The sequence below is a fragment of the Neolamprologus brichardi genome, chromosome 10 (genome assembly GCF_056152115.1).
Source record: "Neolamprologus brichardi isolate AB-2024 chromosome 10, ASM5615211v1, whole genome shotgun sequence".
Lineage (NCBI taxonomy): Eukaryota > Metazoa > Chordata > Actinopteri > Cichliformes > Cichlidae > Neolamprologus > Neolamprologus brichardi.
Window position 1 is genome coordinate 20,848,397 of NC_142113.1, and position 21,508 is coordinate 20,869,904.

Consider the following 21,508-nt stretch of genomic DNA (forward strand, 5'->3'; position numbering starts at 1 on the left):
TGAATACTTGGATTACTTAATATATTATCATGCTGTTTACAACTACATGAATGTACTATTGCTGTGATTTATTACTGTTACTGAAGGTCCGCGGCTCCGAACCGTAGTAAAGGGACCTCTGGCTAATACGGTGGTTTCCGTGTCGGGCTCGTAGCCGAAAAATAGCTTTACTTTGTTGTCAGGGTCAACTTTGCCAGCGAGAGACAGAGAGAGGAGTTGAAAGGCTGCTCCAACGGAACTTATTGTTTTTGGAGGAAAACACGAACACAGTGTACAGTCGAGTCTTAATAGTTTACTTACAACTGGGCTCGTCAGGCACTCTTCTTGGCTGCAGTGGTTATTATTATATTTACATGCTTCCAGCTCCCGTTTCTGCTCGATGACAGCTCGTACTTTTCCTTTTTCTCCCTCCCTCGCTCACAGACACATGTGTATGGCAGTCCATTCTCCCTGCAGCACGGACTACACTGCCCATGATGCTACATTCTTTAGAGCTATACCGGTAGCGTTCTGCCTATTAGCTTAGCACAACAACAACAAAAAGGCGCTTTCTCACCCAGGAAACACAGAGAGAGAGAGCGTCACCCTGTAACCATGGCAACCGTAACGCTGCCGCCTGGAACTACAGAACATACCTGTCAAACAAAACCCAAACAGTCCTGACCCGCGACAATATGAAACAGGAAAGTACCGCATGTAATCCATTTATTTAAACAAAGTAACTGTATTCTAAATACCACCTTTTTAAACGGTAACTGTAACGGAATACAGTTACTCATATTTTGTATTTTAAATATGTAACGGCGGTACATGTATTCCGTTACTCTCCAACACTGTCAACCAGTGTTGGTCAAGTTACTTGAAAAAAATAATCAGTAATTAATTACTGATTACTTCCCCAAAAAAGTAATCCCGTTACTTTACTGATTACTTATTTTCAAAAGTAATTAATTACTTAGTTACTTAGTTACTTAGTTACTTTTTAAAAACATGATTTACAACCTGAATAGGCGATAAAGCGATAGATCTTTCAGCCCAATTCTACTTTTTCTACATAATCCATCATACAAAATGTAATCAAATGGAAAAGTCTCTTTTTAAAACTTGTTTTGTTAGTTTTAATCTTTTAACTTTATGCATGAAGCAAAATTTTAATTATATGCACCATTCTCTGACTGGAAGAAATTAGTTTAACATTTAAACCTATTTTCTGCACATTCCAGCACATAATATATATATATATATATATATATATATATATATATATATATATATATATATATATATATATATATATATATATATATATTGTGTTTACACTCACTCTTTCAGATGCAAGTAAAACACAGCAGAAAATAAATAAAGTCAAAGACTAGCGGTCCTTTTGCTCTATTTTCACCTGTAAAGCAGGAGTGGGGTAGGCGGAGGGTTATCCTGGTGCAGGTGTGCCGCAGCGGTCAGTGGAAGGATACGGCAGTTTCTCTGTGAGTTTCCCATTACGTCGTAGCGCACTCGGTGCTTGCTTGGAAGTTTAGGGGTTTTTTTTCGCTGTAAAAAGAAGTTTTCTTCCCACGCACAGCGGACACTAATGTTTTTGTCACTTTTTATGGAATCAAACTCAAAATAAGGTCAGTACGTCCACGCTTTAAACGCTGCACGCTCATACTCTCTCCCGCACTCGATATATGATCCATTGTTGATCTGCACACAGCTGTTGTCACACACGTCACACTCGCTTACGTCACTGTCATGAGACATTCTCGCAAGAAAATCACGGTTTTAGTAACGCAGTAACGCAGCGTTCCTACGGGAAAGTAACGGTAATCTAATTACTGTTTTTGCAATAGTAATCCCTTACTTTACTCGTTACTTGAAAAAAGTAATCGGATTACAGTAATGCGTTACAAGTAACGCGTTACTGCCCATCTCTGCTGTCAACTGGATATAATTCATGATCTCCTCTGTCCCATGTCACTGACAAAAAAGTTCCTTTAAAAACAGAAAATGAGGAGCAATTTCCAGTCAGTACGTTATTTGTTTGTTTTTTTGTTTAAGTTTCTGTATGTGGTTAAAAAGTGTGATTTCAAAAGTACAGAGAAATTCTTTTTTATAAAATTTTACACTAAAACTCTTTTTAATGGTGTAATGTAAGATTTATCAAGTCGGCTTCAGTAAGTTCAGTTATCATCAAAAGGCACACTTCAGTTATTCTACCTGTTTTATTTCCCATAACTTAATGAACTTGAACCTCAATGCAAAAAACAACACCCACCTGAAAGGTAAACCAAATTTCAACAACTGTGGATGTTTTGAGCTTTACATTGCAAAAATACTCATTTTCACATACTGTAAACATACTGTACACTGAGACAGATACATGCAGGTGATATTTACAGTAACTGACATTGTTCAAGAGTATTTAAAAAAAAAATCACATATCAAATAATTATTTGTGCACATAAAAGATGAACAAGAGAGATCATTTTCAGTCTGACTTGCTCTACTTCGTATTTGGACAAATTTATTATCATCACTTTGAATTTAGGAAATGGTGAAATAAAGACTAATCCAAACAATTTTTTTGTTTCTGCAAAGCTTCTGCTGAGAGCAATGTATAAAGTAAGCACTTAAAATATGTGTAACCTGATTGGTATGTTTTTACAGGGAGTGTAACAGACAATGTTATTGAACCAGATCCAACTACATAAAAAAAGATCTCCCAGCTCTTGTGACAGAGTGCACCCTTCATACTTATAACAGAGCAAAAGCAGACAGGGGGAAAGCGTGGGTTCATGGTGTTGTTGGTGGAGGGACAAAGTGGGGGATATACTTTAAGGGAATACGTGATGAAAGGAAGCCAACACATGGGGAGGACACTTATGACAGTCACAAGTTTGGGTCTCACATGTTTATCTGATACACAGTTATACACCACCAAATAACTACAGACCAGTTGTGAGTTTTGTTAGAAGGAATGGAGAAAACAGGCAAACTGCGAGCCTTAAAATATACTCCCTGTTTCAAATAAAACCTTTGGCCACTGGGCAAACATGTAGTTTCTTATCTCAGTCCTGTTGGATTCTGGTTCACGGAGAGTTTATCTTGATATTATACATAAACTTTGGTTTCTGAGAAAAAAACGTTTATTTTAACTGCAAATATTATTTAAATTTCACATTTAATCCTTTGTGGAACAATGTAAGAAACCATCGTTTTTGACTTAAAAGGCTCCATTACTGTGGCAGCTTTTCAAGACAGGTAGTCCTCATCTGGTATTTTGATGGTATTTTGCAAGAACACATTATGTTATGTCAAAACACTTTTACTTATTCTAAAATTAATTTTTACCCTTCAGCTGTATAAACCTGATTGAGTATTATCATAACCCTGGCAAGTGGGCGGGCAAGGTAGACACTCAAGTTTGTGATGGAGATAACTCGAGAACGAGGCGACGCAGGATATTCAAATTGATAAAAATCTCGAACGAGTCAGAATCTCAGTGACCTTGACCTCAGAGGTCAAGTTTTCAGGAAATCTTGTGAATGAGATAACTCGAGAACAAGGCAATGTAGGATTTTGACATTGATTCTTAAATAAATATTAGCTTTGGGAGGTGTAGAGGTACATCTACTGATGCGAATCTTATTCATCCCACCTGATAACTCAGGGGCTGTTAATGATCAACAGTAGTTGAAAGTCCAAACGTTTAAGTCTTTAATGTTCTGACTCTCCAGTACATTCTAATGCTGCTGTGCTGCACTCTTATTATGAGGACAATGATCTTTTTGACAATATGCAGTTATTTGAAGCAGCAACCTTCTCGCCAACGGCTCACTCCTCTTCTGTTTTTAAGCAACAGGTAATCTCATGACTTTAGTCGAGGAGCATTTTGGAATGAAGTAGCATGCATGATATTTTAGTACTCTTAAAACATGTTTTATTTGGTACCAATATCATCCCTGTAGTAATTCCAATTTGAGGAAGTTGATAATGTTTGATGTCACTTTGTGAGTTTTTTTTCAAGGCGCTGCTTTGCAAACTTTTCCTGTGTTTATAGCTCGTGAGCCAAAAAACTGCCCTTTTTTTTGTTAAATAAGCTACAGCATGATGCCTTCATAATCGAGACAAACTTCATACCTGTTTGAAAGGAGACACTGCTGAATATGGTTTGCCCATGTAGCTGCCTTCTTGATTCACGCCATTATGAGGAAAAATCGGACCCTGGATCATAAATAAAAACGCTGACAATGTGGCCTTATAAAAGACCAAAAGGTTGAGTTACTCAACTCTCAAACACCAACATTATTAACTTCAACAAATCGGTGCTTACTGCACACACAATGGGAATCCTAATGCTCTAATTGGTCAAGCTATTGAACTCAGACTGTCCTTACAGCTCCAGGTGGCAGAACGATTTGCCTGCCCGTTGGTCAAGGATCCTGGAGCTACATCTAAAAGTTGCTCAGAGCAAGAAGATGGAGGAGCTAGATTCAGTGAGCTGCCTTGAATTGAACTCTCCACACTGCCCTTCCATCTAGAATGCTGAATGTCAAGTTCTGTAACATCAGTAGGAGCTGAGTTCCCATTCAGCCTTTGTGGGGGATAACCGCTGTTCTCGCTGCATAGTCCCAATAGTCTCCTTATGCACCACTGTCTTCCCTTACTCCTCAAACGGAGTATCTCCTGGAAGGCATGCCTGAAATCGGGGCTGCGACAGTAGATGAGAGGGTTGAAGGCTGAGTTGGAATATCCAAGCCAATTGAGGAGTCTAAAGGGTACCTCAATGTTTTTCAGCCTGAGTATGTCTCTGAGGATGTTGAGGATGAAGAATGGTAGCCAACACAGTGTGAAAGTTCCCATGATGATACCCAGAGTTTTTACAGCTTTATGCTCTTTAAGAGAAAACTTAAGACGCTTTGTGGCAGAATGTTTTCCGTCCCCTTTGTCTGTCCTCAATCTGCTCTCTTTCCCCTTTTCTTCTTTACCAGTGTCTATACTTGGGTTTTGCATATTTAGACTATCGTCTCCTGCTTCTTCTCCCACCTCAGTTCCTGTCCTGCTTTGATTTAATGCAGGGCTATCATCAGGATAAGCAAACTGTGAAGCGCAATGCAAGTTATACATATGTCTTTCCCTTCCTCGGATCTTCTCCAGCTGTTTCTGAGCCTCCTGGAACACGCGGGTGTACAGGAAAATCATCACCACCAGTGGCAGGTAGAATGATACAATTGAAGAAGTCACTGCGTATGCCGTATTCGTGTTGAACTCACAGCAGTTTTCATCTTTCAGACATTGGAGAGCTCTGGGATCACGTGACACCGACATCTTCAGATGTATGGGTAGGAAGGAGATGAGGGAGGCCACCACCCAAACTGCAAGCACCACTGCAACAGCTCGACCCCTGGTTATCAGCAGGAGACAAAAGAGTGCGCAGAGAAGTGAAGAACGTTGCAAACAGTAGACGTGAGTGACAACACAGAGATAATTTCTTAGTTAAATATTATGCTGGTTGTCCAAAAATGTAAAAGAGCTCTAAAAGCAACATAATAGCCACGACTACATTCTAAATTAACTACAGCTAAGCCCAGGATCTAGCTCAGGCAGGTAACATGAGCTGCACTGCGTCATGCAGAGATAACATGCTTCATTCTTCTCATTCTCCCCATGTCATATGCCAAATACACTCTTTTTCAGTTTGGTGGTCTACTTAAGCTTCCGTTTAAATTTTATATGTAACGTATTTGTGGGTAATTATAAGTTTGGGGTCTGGTTAACTATATTCTGCTAAATATGTCCTTCTGATTCATTCAGATTTAAAATGGCTAATCGCTAAGATAATGGCTTTTCTTCTTTACTGTTACCTACATTATACATGTATTAATTTGATGAATTTGAGTCAGATATAATAATGGTAAAAAAAAGAAAAAAGAAGTACGGCATCTATAATTTCTAAGGTTTTACATATCAGGATTAATTTTTGTAAACATTGTCTAGTCTTTATCATCATGTCTTAAAATGAGGTTACTATAACTTGAGATGAACAACAACACATGACATGTTGCACTGTGTCATTATTTCTGCAATAAAAACAAAGCTAATATGTGGAAGCAGTGTGTAAAAAAAAAAACCCATGAATTATTCGCTTGCAGAACAACCTTGAGCAGCAATAACTTGAAATAGTCTTTCTCTGTGTGTCTTTATCAGTCTCTCACATCATTGTGGGGGAATTCTGATTCATTCTTCTTTACAGAGGTGTTTCCGTTCATCAGTGTGAGCAGGTTTTCATTTACTCAAAGCTCTCTTAAGATCTTAAGCTCTCTTACACACAGAATTTCAATCAGCTAGAAGTCGGGACAGTAACTGGATCTGACTGAGTTAGAACATCTTTTGTTTTTGAGTTATTGAAGATTGCCTGCTGTGCTCGTGATCATTGTCGTGTTGCATGATCGAATTTGACCTAAAATACTTTGGTACACAGAGTTCATGATCGACTCACCGACTGCAAGGTGCAAAAAGTGGGCTTGAGATTTTGCATGAGGTGCTTGTGTTAATATGCTGTGTTTGGCTTTCACCAAATGTGGCGCTGCACAATATAGCCAAAAAATCCACTTTGGTTTCATGTGTCCAAAGGACTTTGTTCCAGAAGTCTTGTGGTTTGTTCAAAAGCAACTTTGCAAACCGAAGCTGTGCTGCTATGCTCTTTTTCAAGAGAAGAGGCTTTCTCCTGGCAACTCAGCCAAAACAAGCCATGCTTGTTCAGTCTTTTTTTAATTGTACCATCACGAACTTCAACATTTAACATGCTAACTGAGGCCTGCAGAGTCTGAGATGTAGCTCTTGGGTATTTTGCAGTTTCTTTGAGCACTGCACGGTCCGACAGGAGGAATTTGCTGAGGAGTCGACTCATTGGAAGATTAGCAGCTGTCTCGAATGTTTTTCACTCGTGAATACTTTTTCTCAGTTTAGAATGATGGATTTCAAATTGTTTAAAAATGGCCTTGTAACCCCGTCCATAAAATCACTGCTGATGTTTTTTCTTCTTCGCATTGTGTTAACACACACCTGAATGTTCCAGGTGTGTGTTCCAGAACAGTTTGCTGTTCTGGAACTGTTCCAGAACAGCAAACTGCCAACAGCAAACTGCCAAAACATATTTTATTGAGGCACTTACACATTTAATAAAGTGCATTTGATTAGCAGCACCTGGCTGCTACCTACCCTGTTAATTCCAACGGAAGCAGTAAGGAAGTATTCAGTTTTTCACACACTGCTTCTGCGATCAGGCATTAATTTTGTATAATAAATAGTCACACAGTGTAATATGTCCAATGTATTGTTGTTCATTTAAAGTTTTATTTAACTAATTTTAAGACCTGCTAATGATTATTTTAATGTTACTATATCTATATTTTACCACGACTGTATTTGAGAATCAGAATATCTTTATTGTCATTGTAACAAATACAATAAAATCAAGTGCTGTGCCTGCGGCACTGAAGAGAACAAAAATAAATATTAGCAAGAATAAATATGACTTTGAAGGTTGTAACCCCAAATGTCCAGCCTCAAACGAAAAGTCAGAGGTACAGAAAGCTCACGTCTTTGAAACTCTACACCTCTAGATTTATTTTCAACCTTAAATGCAACCTGCACTCCCTAGCTGACTCTAACCCAAGCTGTATCAGACTTTGCACAGGGGTACAAAAGGGAACATCAATATTTTCACGTGTTTAGCTGCAATCCTGAACATCCATAAGCAGACTTTGATGTGAACAAAAAGTAGAATTTCCTTTTTTAAGTGGTTTAAAGTTAGATTATTTAACCTTTATTAAAGTCTTATAGAAACAACTCTTCGGAGAGGAGGCTATAGCCACACTACAAGGAAAACTGTCACTAATGCCCTAAATAAAGGACTCATATTTTCCAGTATGTTGCACCTCTGGTTGTACCGCAGCAAGTGTCAACAGTGTTTGCCTTTAACAGGAGACAGAAAGCACCTGATGTGACATCACTGGTTGGGTTTAACTAAGTGTGCAACATCTTGGAAAGTTTGAAAATGTAGAGATATTTGCAGTAGCAGCTTGATCTAACCTCATACTACATACTAGCCAAGCTACGTCTCTTTTGTACCTGGTGAGCAGCGTTGGGTAGCGGAGCGGTGAGGTGATGGCAAGGTAGCGGTCCAGTGCGATCACACAAAGCGTTTCAATGCTGGCAGTCACGCATAGCACATCGGTCGCTGTCCAGAAATCACACATGAAATTTCCGAACTGCCAGACTCCCCGCAGGATGGAGATAGAGCCAACGGGGACCACAACCACACCCATGATGAGGTCAGCAACAGCCAGTGAGGCAATGAAAAGATTGGTGACAGTCTGGAGCCGCTGAAACCGCAGGATGGCGGTAATCACCAACACGTTTCCTGTGTAGAAGAAAGCAAACTGTATTCGAAACTATAAACTGGATCAATTGTAAAAGCGCTTTTCAAATACAAGCCGTCGTCTGATTGAACCGAAAGAGTCACAGCTTACCGAAAACTATAGCCAGGACCAGAATGGCCATAGCAACACCAAGCAGCACGAGTTCTGCATCGCTGTACTCTGGTCTAGAAGAATTGGAGACCTGGGTGAAGTTACTGTGCTGTGAATGGTTAGTCTGTGCTAACACAGTGCTCACACCTCCCATGATCTACAGTGAAAACACACAAAAACACAGCTTTAGTCACGAAAGATAAAGACACATAAACTGATTGTTTTTTATGCATGATCAATTTAGTAGGGAAGACGTTTAAAAGGTATACAAGAGATTGGACAGCTTGTATTTGTTCCTTGGTATGCCTCTGTATTTGTCATGCTTTTAGCAGTTTGTGCAGCAGCTTATGGGATTTGTATGTTTTTTTTGGTGTAGCCTCAGTCCACAGGATCAGCATTTGGCTGCAACGAGTCCACACACACTAGTGGGGTGTTATCTACTCGGGCTCCGATGCTTTTTGAATAAGATTACATGTGACCCTTTGATCTGTTTGGCCTTCTTTAACAAATAAGGGTATTCCTTTTTTTTTACACCATTAATACCATTAAAACAAAAAAGCAAATGCTAGTCCTGGTAAAAGCAAGAGGATGGCTCCTGCAACACGTGTAAATGAAGACGCTAAATGCCCTTGTTATATAATAGTGCTTACATAAGTAAATGCACAGACAGATGATTGTGCTCCTAAAGTGCCATTAACACACACAGGAGTATATTTAAGCTGTTTGTATTCCAACAGATCATTCTTTCTGCCAGAATGATCAAAGAATGAAAAGATATCAAACTTTGAGCAGTATTTGATGAAAAATAGCTTTCACAGAAGTCTGTGCATGAGAGCTAGCCTGCTTTTTATCTTATCGAAACATGCATACTGTGTATATGTGTTCACAGAGGAAGTTATATGTTCCTCTATATTGTCATGATTTAAACGTATCCTCCCCAGTGACAACATACGTCCTGTGATATAATGTCATGTATCAGCATCCAACTTCATGTTTTTCTTGCCTTGTGTTGCTATAAACTCCCTTTTTCTGTCAACACAGAAAAAGGGAGATTTTTAGTTTTCTTTTTTTTTTTTTAAACTGATACTGAATACTGCAGTGACAGAAAACAGGAGAAAAGTGAGCAGCAAACTTTAACAGGAAGTAAAAGTCCTTGTCCAAACCACTAGGCCATCAGGACTTCCTCTACACACTAATCTTAGTGCCATGGTACAGAGTGTACACTTTCGATTCAGGGTGTTACTAAGCACAAATAACTGATGCTGAGGAAGAGCAAGGCTTGTGAAATACTATATGGGCTCCAGGAGCCTGTATACTGGTGTTTGCAAAGGAGCAGTGCACGGCAGAGCAACAACAGGCAGCTTAAATAAATAATCCCCACATTGCTCTGATGCTTTATAGATATATTCCAGTGATACATTAAAAAATACATAACAATAAAGTTTTGGCATCAGTTGCATTTATTCCTCAATGCTATTTCTAGTCATGTTCCAGCATAAATAGTAATAATAAAAACAAGACGTCTGTTTTTTGGGGGGCTGAACATAAATGCTCTTCCACAGCAGGCATCTAACTGACAGCAGACACATGGCGATCCTTGTTTGCGCTTCTGATGTAGATCCCTGTCGGGGGATGGTACGTTGTACAGATACTAAATGTCTACTACTTATGGACTGTTTGCCCTTCACAGGTGGCATTTTTCTTATTTTTGCTTTTCTCCAATATGTGCAATTAAGAGAAGAACACATCTATGTCTTAATGCTAATCGTAAGGCTGTTTGGCCAACTGGATCTTCTGTGTGCATTTGCACTTAGATGCATGTGAATGTTGGCTTTATTCCAATGCAGTCCAAACACTCTCAACATATGTTAATTGGCAGCAGTAAAGAGGTGCATTGATTCACGAGTGTTTACCCAGTTCTCCCATGGTCAATGAGCAAAGTGTTGAATTTTGGGATGCTTTTTAAATGTCGGGCGATTGTTGTTTTTATGACAGTCATCCCGTAAGTGGCATAATCGTCTAAACATGAAAGTTAAACGGTGTCATTACTTTGCAAGTGCGAGGCACCGCACGTTAATTTGGAGAGCAGGTATGCTGTCAATCATGCCGTCTGCGTCCACAGCAGCATGTTTGTGCGAACATTCGTCATCGCTTGGAAAACGTCCCTAAGTCAGCACATTAACATTTTAGTAAATACAAACTAAAAGTGCAGAGAAAATGATGGATCTGCTGGAAAGGTAAGTGCAGACTCCTTTTAAAAATAGCATTTTCATTAATTGTGCTTTGAAATGAGTTCTGTTATACAATAATGCGTGTGATTGTGCACTACACACACAAAAATCTGACTTTCATGTACTTGTTAATTCATTTATGTTTTGTGATGTCGCTGTTGTTTTTCTCACAACACCAGTCACTTACACTGTTACTCTTTGCCCTAATGACCCCTGTACTACCCCTGCAGAGGGGATCAGTACTCCAGGAGGTGGTTGCACACATTAATACCAAGTCAAACTTGGAAAACTGACTCCAATCGCCTCCCTAACCAAAACTGTTTAAACAGCCGAGACCGAATCAAACACAAAAGATTTACTGAGATGTAAAAGTCCCAATATTTGGGCTGAGGGAGCATGGCAATAGTAAGTACACTGAGCACTTAACACACAAAAACGCTTGCACAAATATAAGCATGAAGCTGCAAGTGTGTGGAAAATACACAGAGAGAGAGAACACCCAGCTTTTGTTGTCATTGGTAAAATAAAGAGATGGCGGTAGAGCAAACTGTGAAAATGACACATGCTTTACTAGGAAAAGATAAACAAGTTTCTGTCCTGATACCATAATAACAGGAAGAAAAGGAAGAAAATCAATGATATCTGTAGGTTTTGTCAGACAATTTAAACGATTATATGATAGGTAATCTTCAAATCTCCCGTGATGTCAGAGTTAGGTGCACATGTTTTAAACAATGTCATCATCAAATAGTCTTGTAAAACTAGAAAAACTTAAGAAAAACCCTTAGCATTTACTTTAAATATATATTAATTCCACTGCTTTGAAAAGTCCAAATAAATCACAGAGAGTGGTGCTTCCACCCGTGACAAATAGGTTGCCTGCAAGATTTGCACTTTGTAAAACAGACTTTTCAGGTGTTCTTTAATTGTTACCTCCAGACTTTGTCCTCTTCTTCAGTCCAGTGATTTCATACTCCAGAAGCTTTTAAATCCACCACACAAAGATTCATAATAAAGTGTCTGCCAGCAGCTTTTTCTTCATTTTTTGCTGAGTTGTTAATTTCAGGAGTTAGTGTGCGACTGACATGCACAGACAAACACACACGCGCGTGCTCTGTCTCGCTCCCTGTTTCTGTTCCCACACATGTATAAACACTTTCAGGTCTCAAGCACACTTGCCCCTTTGAAGCAGCTGAGTCTGTCAGCCTTTTTTATAAGCAAGCCACGATGACATCACAGCAGGATAGTAGCCTATCAGAGGACAAGGAATGGCTTTTGCTATATATCATATGTCTGCAGTGCACTGACAGCCGGACAGCACCCAGTGCTCTCTGGGAAACCTTAGGGTTTTAACATTTATTTATTCAGGGCAGCTTTTCTGAGCTTCTTTTCAGCACCGCCCTCCTCACATTCTCACATAGGAGGTGCCAAACAAAACCACAGACTTCTGTATTTGGCTGTTGTTTAGCTGTACTTCTGCACCACAGCAGTGCAAAACATAACAGCAACACTATTCAAACTGAATATGGCGTTATACTGTATTCCCATAACCTGCGCATTCAGTATCAGTATGAGGATATAATAAGAATCACTTTGCATGCTCAGACAGAAAGTCAAGGCTAAACATCCATTCACCAGTCTCTTGTTGCATTAAACCTTAAATTAAATTGTTTCTTTGTTCCAAACTGCAGGGCTGATTTTAATATTTATAATTTTATATTAAAATGTTTAATACAATGTGGACTACATGAAGTCTCATTAAAACAAACTTAGGGGCAATGGATGTGGGAAACAAAGTGTTTTATTATGTAATTTTGAATTTTCTAAAAGACATCAATTCACGAAGTATTTCCTTGATTTCTCTACTGCTACACAGTCCTGTGAAAAACTAAGTGCACACCTTGATTCAGTAGCTTGTAGAATGACTTTATCTGTCTTTCATATGCTTGTGGGGGACTTTTGGCACACTCTTCATTGCAGTGTTGGTTCAGTTCATTGAGCTTTCGTTTACACCACAAGGTCCCCAGATGATGTGGCTGCAAAATATCATTATCTCTCCACCACCATTGTTTGAGGTGCAGAAATACTGGGTTTGGTTTTGCCAAACGGGGTGCTGTGAAATATAGCCGAAGATCTTCGCTTTGGTATGAGCTAAGGACACTTTAACCATGCTGCTATGTTCTTTTTAGAGACAGGAGGCTTTCTCCTGGCTGCCCTTCCAATGAATCCAGGTTTGTTGCGCTCCAGACCATCAAACTGCCAAAATCTCAGTGTTTATAAAGGTGCTCACACTTGTTGATGATCAATGAATCAGATTTCATTAGCAGCACTTGGCTGCCACTTACCAACTTAATTCATAAGTAAGCACTGAGGGTGTACTTACTTTTTCACTGGGCTGCACACAGTTGAACTGTATTCATAATGAAAACGACCCACAATAGAACATGAACTTTGCTGCTTCATATTTGTGCATCAGTGTTTCTCATTTCACTGATCCATCACAGCACAGACAAGTCACCACTGGTCACATATAAACAAAACACTACGAAAGCGTTTAAAGCGTTCAAGGTAAGTCTCCATAAGTGTGCAAAGCTGTTAACGTGATCTGTGATCTCTAGTAATCATAAATACAGTGTACATACAAAATAAAAAACCAACCCAGTGCTCAAGATCGTGAATGCCTCTGATGCAACCAGTGGTAGTGTCAGTAATCATACCCAACCAAATATAAGGCCACTGAAATGTTTTGGAAAGAGGCTACCTCGTAAAGAGCCACCCAACTGAGTTATGACATTAAGTCAAATCCTGCACCTTCCATCATGCCACCTTGTGTGCTTACTACGTTAAGACTCTTAATGTGTTCCAGTTGAAGTTGGAAGTCAGAACTGATCATTCAAAATTTTCCTCTACCTTGCCGAGAAGCAATCAAAATCTAATTTTTTTTTGCTTACCTGACTTTACCACTGGAACACCCTCAACTTGGCAGTGACGTCACTGCCAAGTTCCGACATCTGACTTCCGAGGTAAACGGATCTGGTGGCATCTGGCATTAACCAAAATGGGTAGAATGAACTCCACTGAAGCTGCAAATGAAGGTCTTCTGTCTTCCCTGAACCTTACATCTCAAGGAAGCGATGTGTGCAACAGGAAGCAGCTAAAGGTTCCCACACACCACAGAATGTACCCAGCAAGGCTTTCATGTAGAGAATTTCTCATACTTGATCACCACAAGCCGTCATTTTATATGCTCATGGTGACCTACATGTCGTGAACAATAGACTCCCACATGTGCGGCGCATTGAAACCACTCAGATGTGAACCAGTTAGATAAAAGATGCTTCAGCAGGCTGATTGAGCAACAGCGTCTCAAAATTGCAAAGTGGCTTATCTCTGTCTGATAATATATATACATATTGCTTCTCCAAAGCAGTTATATCATCTAAAAATATACACCACTGATGGGTTCTGTTTTGTTCTGTTTTTAGGGCAGTACTTTTTTTTGTCAGCCCATTCAGGCTTTTAGCTGTATATGAAAAGCAAGAAACACACTGCAGTGAGAGCATCACACGAGCACTCGCTTCTTCCCTTTTTTATGGCCTCTTTTGGAGCATGTCTGTCAGAGAGCCCAGAGCAACATCCTCTTGTCCAAACGTACTGGTAGAAGATAAAGCTGAACATTTGAGCAGCATGATTGAAATTCAGGATCTTAGTCAGTTATGCTCCGACCACCCTACGGTCTGTACTGCAGAAGACAACAATCACCCCGAGCGTGCAAATGAAAGCTCTCATAAAGCTGAGCCTGCACTCAGTTCATTGAGGAAACCACAGCTGGTACCAGTGTTTGTCTGACATACACATAAAAACTCTAATATTTCTATTGTTATGTTTGTGTTTTCTGCTCTTTAATGTTTCCTCCTGTGGGAAAAGAGACAGAACAGACAGTATGGCCACTTCCTCTTGTCACATTCCTCTTGGCGCCTCTTCCGTCTGCGCCCTATCTTTTCCTCTATCTCTTCACACGTTCGCTCCCCGTCACACTTTCAAAAAGTATCCATCCAGAGCTGCTCCCTCATTCACGTCACTCTTTTGTTGTTACTTTTTGTCAGTTTCTTCTTTCATCTGTCCTCAGCAATACATCATGTTTGGACACTTGAGCTCACCAGTTCTTTCAACCAAAGTCCCATTTAATGAAAGAACGCTAGGACACAGTACATTGATATTTTTTTAAAAAAAGTCTAATGTTTAAATTAATGCGGTAATCATGTGCCATCACTCTAATGATATTTTTAGCTGCAATGTTTTTATTTCTTGTCAAATACTTCCAGCATTTCCTCATTGTGTTAATATAAAATATGATACAGTGATATCTGGTTATGTGTTCTTACGTTACTTTCTGTTATCTGTGCCGTTATCCGTTTGGTAATATATAGAGTTCACACTGCCTTTCCAACATTTCACACCATTGAAAACACACGAGTCCTTTTGGAGGGGTTTCTAAAATGTCGCTGCACCAGTTGATTCTTTGTCTGCTTGTCAAAGTGACTGAAATTCTGTCCTCACAAGCACTTAAATTAGATTTTATTTGAACAAATTATAACAGCAATCGACTGATGAGGAGCAAATCTTTGTAAGGAAACAGTGGAGAAAATGTTTTCGTAACGGTGGACAGTGGGGTTAACGCTGCTTGTAGGTTTTAGAAGCAGCTTCTTGGTACGGTCTTTTTTTCTGTGGGGTTTGCTTGTTCTGCCTGTGGTTACATGGGTTTCTTATCAAGGCTAATAGGTTAACCGTTAATGATAAATTGACTGCAGTTGTGAATTTGGGAGTATGCTGTTGTCTGTCTCTCTGTTTCCCCTGGCAACCTGTGCAGCTGTGATCTGTATGCTCGCCGGCTATCAGATGTTGGATAAAAAGTTAAGAAAATGGATGACTTCTGTTGTGATTTGATAAATAAACATGTATAACACATCCGTCTCTTTTATTGATTTTCTTCTTCTAATGTTTTCTATTACTTTCTGCCGAAACAAATATCCATCATCACTGAGAAGTTTCATCAGAAATTTACATGAAGTCAACCTCTGTACTGAGTTCACTCCCCAAGTTCTGGGAACAATTATATTGTCAATGACAACTGTGCTTAAAGTTTCACACAAAAGAGCAGTCGCTGAATCTGATCTGCAGACGGTTGTTTTCTGAATTACAGCAAATATTTTCCAGAACCTCAGAGACCAGATACACGATCTCAAAAGTTGATCTTTAGTAGCTTGAACTACAGTTACTGCAGGAAAATATCTCACACATACTGTGCGCAAATATGCATGTGTTTCAGTCTATTACAAGAGTAATTAAGTCAAGTTGAAGCGACTGAGTGTCTATAAGGAAACACATTTTCAACCTCTTCTGGATTCTAGTATGGCCCCTTTGTTTTTCTAAGAAATGCTCGCTCTGAACAGTATATCCTGTACATAATGTTCACTGGTATTACTGAAACCATGCTGCTACCACATGTCCAATTTTTGACAATGTATTTTCCTGTATCAGTATTTGACATAAACTGCAATAATGGCAGTGGTTTCCTTTTTTCTTCATTAAAACTGGACAATAGATGATTTGAAAATGCTGAAGATTATTCTGTTTCTGCTTCAGATGGTAGAGCCAGAATTTGATGTAAGCAACATGAAAGTATGGCCCCATCATGCATTGTATCAACAGTTCAATCTGCAGCTGCTGGTGCAGTGGTGTGGGAGATTTTTTCTTGTCACACTTTGAGCCGCTTAGTATCAAATGAGCATCATTTAAATACCGCAGCCTGCCTGAGTACTGTTGCTGACTATGCCCAACCCTTCTTTGACCGCAGCGTGCCCATGTTCTAATGGCTACAGAATAAAGCATCACGTCACAAAGTTTTGTTTATTTCAAACCTGTTTCGTGAACATGGCAAAAAGTTCACTGCACTCAAATGGCTTCAACAGCCACCAGATCTCAATCCAATAGCATGTGAGATTTGCATCAAGGAAGTGCAGCCAATAAATCTGCAGCAACTGTGTGACACTGTCATGTCAATATAGACATTGCTTAAAGTGACAGCTCATTGCTAAATTTCATTTTAGTATTTTTCCTCTGGCCCCTTGCTGCTCTTTATCCGTCTAGATTTCCAATTACTTTCCCAGATTTTGAGATATTAGCTGTAGTGTACCCAATCTTTCTCACTACAGTGGAACAGGATAGCACTCTGTTGCTCAACCACCAAAAATTGCTGAAAAAGTCTGAAGCAATCTCTCTTTCCAGAAAAAGACCGAGGCTTTTCTCATTTCTCTTTTTTATTCTTTCTTGTGTTCTCTCTCCTCCTGCTAGTGACCCAGAAATCTATCACAGTACTCCATGGCTTCAGTGTATTAAAGAAGGATGGCACACAGCTGTAATATGCAAAATAAAGTGTAAAGAGGACCTTCAAAGGACTCAAGGACTCAAGGTCCTTTTATTCATTTGTTGTTTCAGTTGTTCAGTTGCCCTTCATTGTTTGAGTGCCTGTGTACATTTAAAAATAGTGATAATCGCATTGTATTATGTTGTGAATTGAATGTAAAGTAGCCCTAATTATATAACATCTTCTGATCTCTATATATACCTGAGATCTATGGCTGCAGCTGTACCTTTTAAAAAAAGGTACAGCTGGCCAAAAGTCATGTTTTATTCACAATGCTTCAAAATGAGGCTCCAAACTGAGAATTACTTGTTTTTTTTAATGACTCCACCCTTCTCCTATCTCTTCCTCACCAACTCTGCCGTGGTGGAAGGAATTAGGATGTGAGGAGAGGAGTCAAGGACAGGAACTGCATGTGTGCAATCCAGGAAAAAGCGAAAGAGTGCCGATGAATGGAAAAACCCACAGAGACTTGTTGTGAGAAATGTCATGAAAGCTCTATTTTCTTTTTTACAGAACTACACCCAGAAACCACAACACACTGAAGACAGAGCTGCTCTAACTGCCACATGGGACTTCACTTAGCCTACATTTCAATACCTCGGCCAGGCTGATATGTGCATTAAAACACATAAAAACAAACATCCCCTCTACTTTGTTGGACCTGCTGTGCTGACAGATGATTGACGTAATCCCTGAAGCTGGGTTAGAGTTAAACAAGTTGGTAAGAAAAACACAGGGTCACAAACACAGAATCCATTTAAATGAGAAAATGGCCAGCTCTTCATTTGCTTCTTGAGCTATCACACAAGTTTCATACATACACATATATGCAGGGGTCCATGTACAGTACCACCTGTATGTGTGTTCAAAAAAGGTGGCTCTTTCTGTGCTGACAGGTATCCAGAACAGGAACGAAGCACACGAGCAGAAAGAAAAACAATCTTTCTGCCCGTCAGCACTTTTCTTTTCCTCCCCTCATCCATCCTCTCATCAGGTTGCTGTTGTCCTTTCTCTTCCTTTCTTTTTTCCATCACTCACCTTCTCTCATTTTGTCCGCTCTTTCACTCTTTCTGCCCGGCCTCATCACTCTCTCCACTTTCCCTAGCCTCCTCTGCCTTTTCACTCATAACTCTTTAGCGTCTTCTTTTCTCCCCTGTGTGTATCTCTGCCATTCATCTTTTATCTCTCCTCAATTTCACCCCCTCCGGGTACTTTCTTCCCACTTGTGTCATTTGTCTTCCATTTTCAAGCACCATTTGCAAACAGTTGTCAGCAGTTTTATCTCTTCGGGACGGCCAGATGCATCAAGTGTTTCCACATTTCAACAGATTTGTAAGCGAAGGCCTCACACGCGGTTTACTTGATACTGTGGACTTTTTTTGGTGAATTTAAAAAACACCTTAACCTATAGACAGTTTAGCCATGCTTATTTCCATTTCATTTCTAAATCATTTATCATGTTCGTTTTCTGTGGAAAGTGCAAAAATAGGTGCAGCAATTTACCGAAACATGTGCAACAATTCTAATGAGACAGAAAGTCAATATTTGGTATGACCACCTTTATTCCAACTATTCTTGGCATTCCTGGCACTCTTCGGGAATTGTTTTCCGGGCTCCTTGAAGCACACTCAACACTCTTCTTTGGACGCTGGCTGCCTTTTGTTTTGTTCTCTGTCAAGATGATCCCTCACCGCTTCAATAATGTTGAGATCTGGGCTCTGATTAGGCCAATCCATGAGTAATGGTGTTCCACTGTGTTGTTTTTTTTTGTCCAGGTATGCTTTTACTTCACTGGCAGTATGTTTGGAATCATTGTCATGATGAAAAATTGCCAGCCAGACACTTTCCAGATGGTATTCCATGTTGGATAAAAGTCTGATCATACTTTTCTATGTTAATAATTCCATTAATTTTGACAAGATCCCCAACAACACTCGCTCAAATGCATTGCCAAACCATAACAGAGTCTCCAGCATGTTTTACAAATGGCTGTAGACACTCACCGTTGTATCTCTATCCTAACCAGCCATCTTTCTTTTCCCTATTTCCTGAAGACATGAATTTCAGATACTGTAGATATCTGCTTGTAGATAGCTTGTAGGCCTGCCACTTCTTTTGTCTTTGCACATCATACGGAGATATGCAAAGGTTTTGGCTAATAGCTTTTTGAGAATCAACTTGTTGGTATATAAATCCTATTTTGTGTTATCTGTAACTGTTATCTTTGGCATTTTTCTTAGCTGTTTTTCACCTAAAGAACTGGTCAGAAATGTTGTGTTTTTGTGACAGGCTAAATATAGAGACTAAATATACAATTTAAAATTGGTTCTTTGCCAAGTGTTATCTTATATATGACACAACAGAAAATGAGTTAAAAACAACCCTTAATGAAACATTTTGAAAGCCCTTCAGAAAACCTTTTTTTTTTTTAATTTCCAGAAAGTCTGGCTCTTTGGAAGCAAAAGGTGAAGAAATGATGGCTGCTCAAGACTTTTGCACATGCTTTAGCTAAGACCAAAATGCAAGCATGCAACAGTTTTTTTCTTTTCTACTCAGACTACTTGTCATAGTGCATGTTAGTGTTTTACATGTCATCAACAACAACGAAAGGAATCGTTTACAACAAATCCTCACATTGGAGAAGCTGGGTGTGAGGAATGTTTGGTATTTTTGCTCATCAGAGGAAATCTTCATCGGTTTTCATGTTTCAGCGTGATTTAAAACTGGTTGTATCTCTAAGCTCCACGGGTTCTGTGTGAATGAACACATTTTAACTGCTGTTTGTCACTTCCCGAGTTTCACCTTCCTCTTTGGCGCACAGCAGGCAAAGGCACATTACTTGCTGCACTTGGCTGCTATGCCTCCGTAGACCAAAGGCTGAGAGAATTCCTATCTGTCCAAACACAGCTGCTAGAACGACTAAGGATAAAAACCCAAGCTGTGAAAAACTGGCTCGGCATCCACGTTTGAACAATGTGTGAAAAGAAAGTGGCAGCCAGCCAAGGGCGATGGTTCTACTCCACTACCAGAGAAAATTTCAGTACCACAAGCTTTTCAAGAAGCTGTGAGAAATACAGCTGTTTCTGAGCCAAATTATTCACTGCATTTTAATCTGCACATTGTAGACTAGCATAACACAAACAAGCAGTTATGATGGAACTCATGAAAAAGACACTCTCATTGAAAGCCCCGAGGTAAGACAAAAGACAACTGCAGGGGATGTCTCCATGATATATAATTAGCATCACCTTTTGATTTTTCAGGCATATTTTAATCCCGTATATCTATAAATCTGAAGCTTTTAGGGCGTATGTTGTAACTCTTGATCTCTGGATTATGATTTATGTAATAAATCCTTCAATAAAGAACAGAATCCTGACCCACAGAGTCCACTTACGACCCTTTAATGAAGGAAGCAGAGGCGGATCACTTATTATACTGAAACACACAATAGCCTTGGCCTCACCTTCAACTTGTTTCATTTCCTGACTGATGAACTCACAAGTAAACACATATGTACCAAGGCTTTGTTCCTTTAAGTCAAGATCATAATTTTTGTCTTCAGATGGGAAGAAAGTCTCCACAGTGTGACTTTATGTACAGACTTGTGTCTCCTTTCTGCTATAAATAGACACACAGAATACCCAGTCTTTGTGAAGACAGCTTTATGGGTTAAAGGTTAAAGCAGTTGCAAAACCAAAAAGTGCAAAGAGTGCATAGTCTCACTTTTCTGTGTGTGTTTCTGTAAATAAAGGTTTTGAAGCAATTGCACAGAAAAATTACACAGCAAAATGGAAGGTGAAAAGAAAAACCTTGTTAAGGCTGCAAACCTGGAATTCTGACTTCAAAGAGGCCTGTTGCTCAACCATCATCCACCCGTGTGTTCGCTTATCCATTACACGGGTGATTTGGCTGATTTTGTCTATGTCAGTGGGTTAAAGGTTTTATTTCATCCTCGCTGATCTCATCAGGAAGCTATTTTGAGCAAGAATGCTTGAAACACCCACTGTATGCTATACGTTGAACAGAAATAGCATAAGGTCACATCTAAACACAGCAAAGCATTCAGCAGATAAAGACCTTCACAATTCCTTCTGTTGGTAGAGACCAAAAACAGAGCAAAAAGAATTTACTGTCATAAATTATTTAGAACTGACAGATGAGGTCATAAGCAATTTTACAGTGAATACAATATCAATGTTGTGTTTGCAGTTTGTTTCTTTACTATTATTATTTAATGAAGTTGCCATTATTATTTACTAATAGTATTGGCATTATCATGTTTAGAACTGTGCAAGTAAATGAAACAGTAGTAAGGG

At 39.4% G+C, this 21,508-nt stretch overlaps 1 protein-coding gene across 1 annotated transcript; it reads right to left on the minus strand.

Moving 5' to 3' along the window:
- Positions 1-2,893: 2,893 nt before the first annotated feature.
- On the minus strand, positions 2,894-11,934 carry LOC102789270 (beta-2 adrenergic receptor-like). Its single transcript, XM_006784914.3, has 4 exons — positions 11,696-11,934; positions 8,532-8,688; positions 8,131-8,422; positions 2,894-5,401 (listed from the first exon to the last, which is right to left on the minus strand). The coding sequence occupies exons 2-4, from the start codon at positions 8,683-8,685 to the stop codon at positions 4,366-4,368; spliced, it is 1,482 nt and encodes a 493-aa protein (XP_006784977.2). The 5' UTR covers positions 8,686-8,688; positions 11,696-11,934; the 3' UTR covers positions 2,894-4,365.
- Positions 11,935-21,508: the final 9,574 nt, after the last annotated feature.

Coding starts and splice junctions, on each gene's coding strand:
- LOC102789270 (XM_006784914.3), bottom strand. CDS start 8,685: ATGGGAGGTGTGAGCACTGTGTTAGCACAGACTAACCATTCACAGCAC. Junction 8,423..8,531: donor GGTCCTGGCTATAGTTTTCG/GTAAGCTGTGAC, acceptor TCTTCTACACAG/GAAACGTGTTGGTGATTACC. Junction 5,402..8,130: donor TACCCAACGCTGCTCACCAG/GTACAAAAGAGA, acceptor GCTGATAACCAG/GGGTCGAGCTGTTGCAGTGG.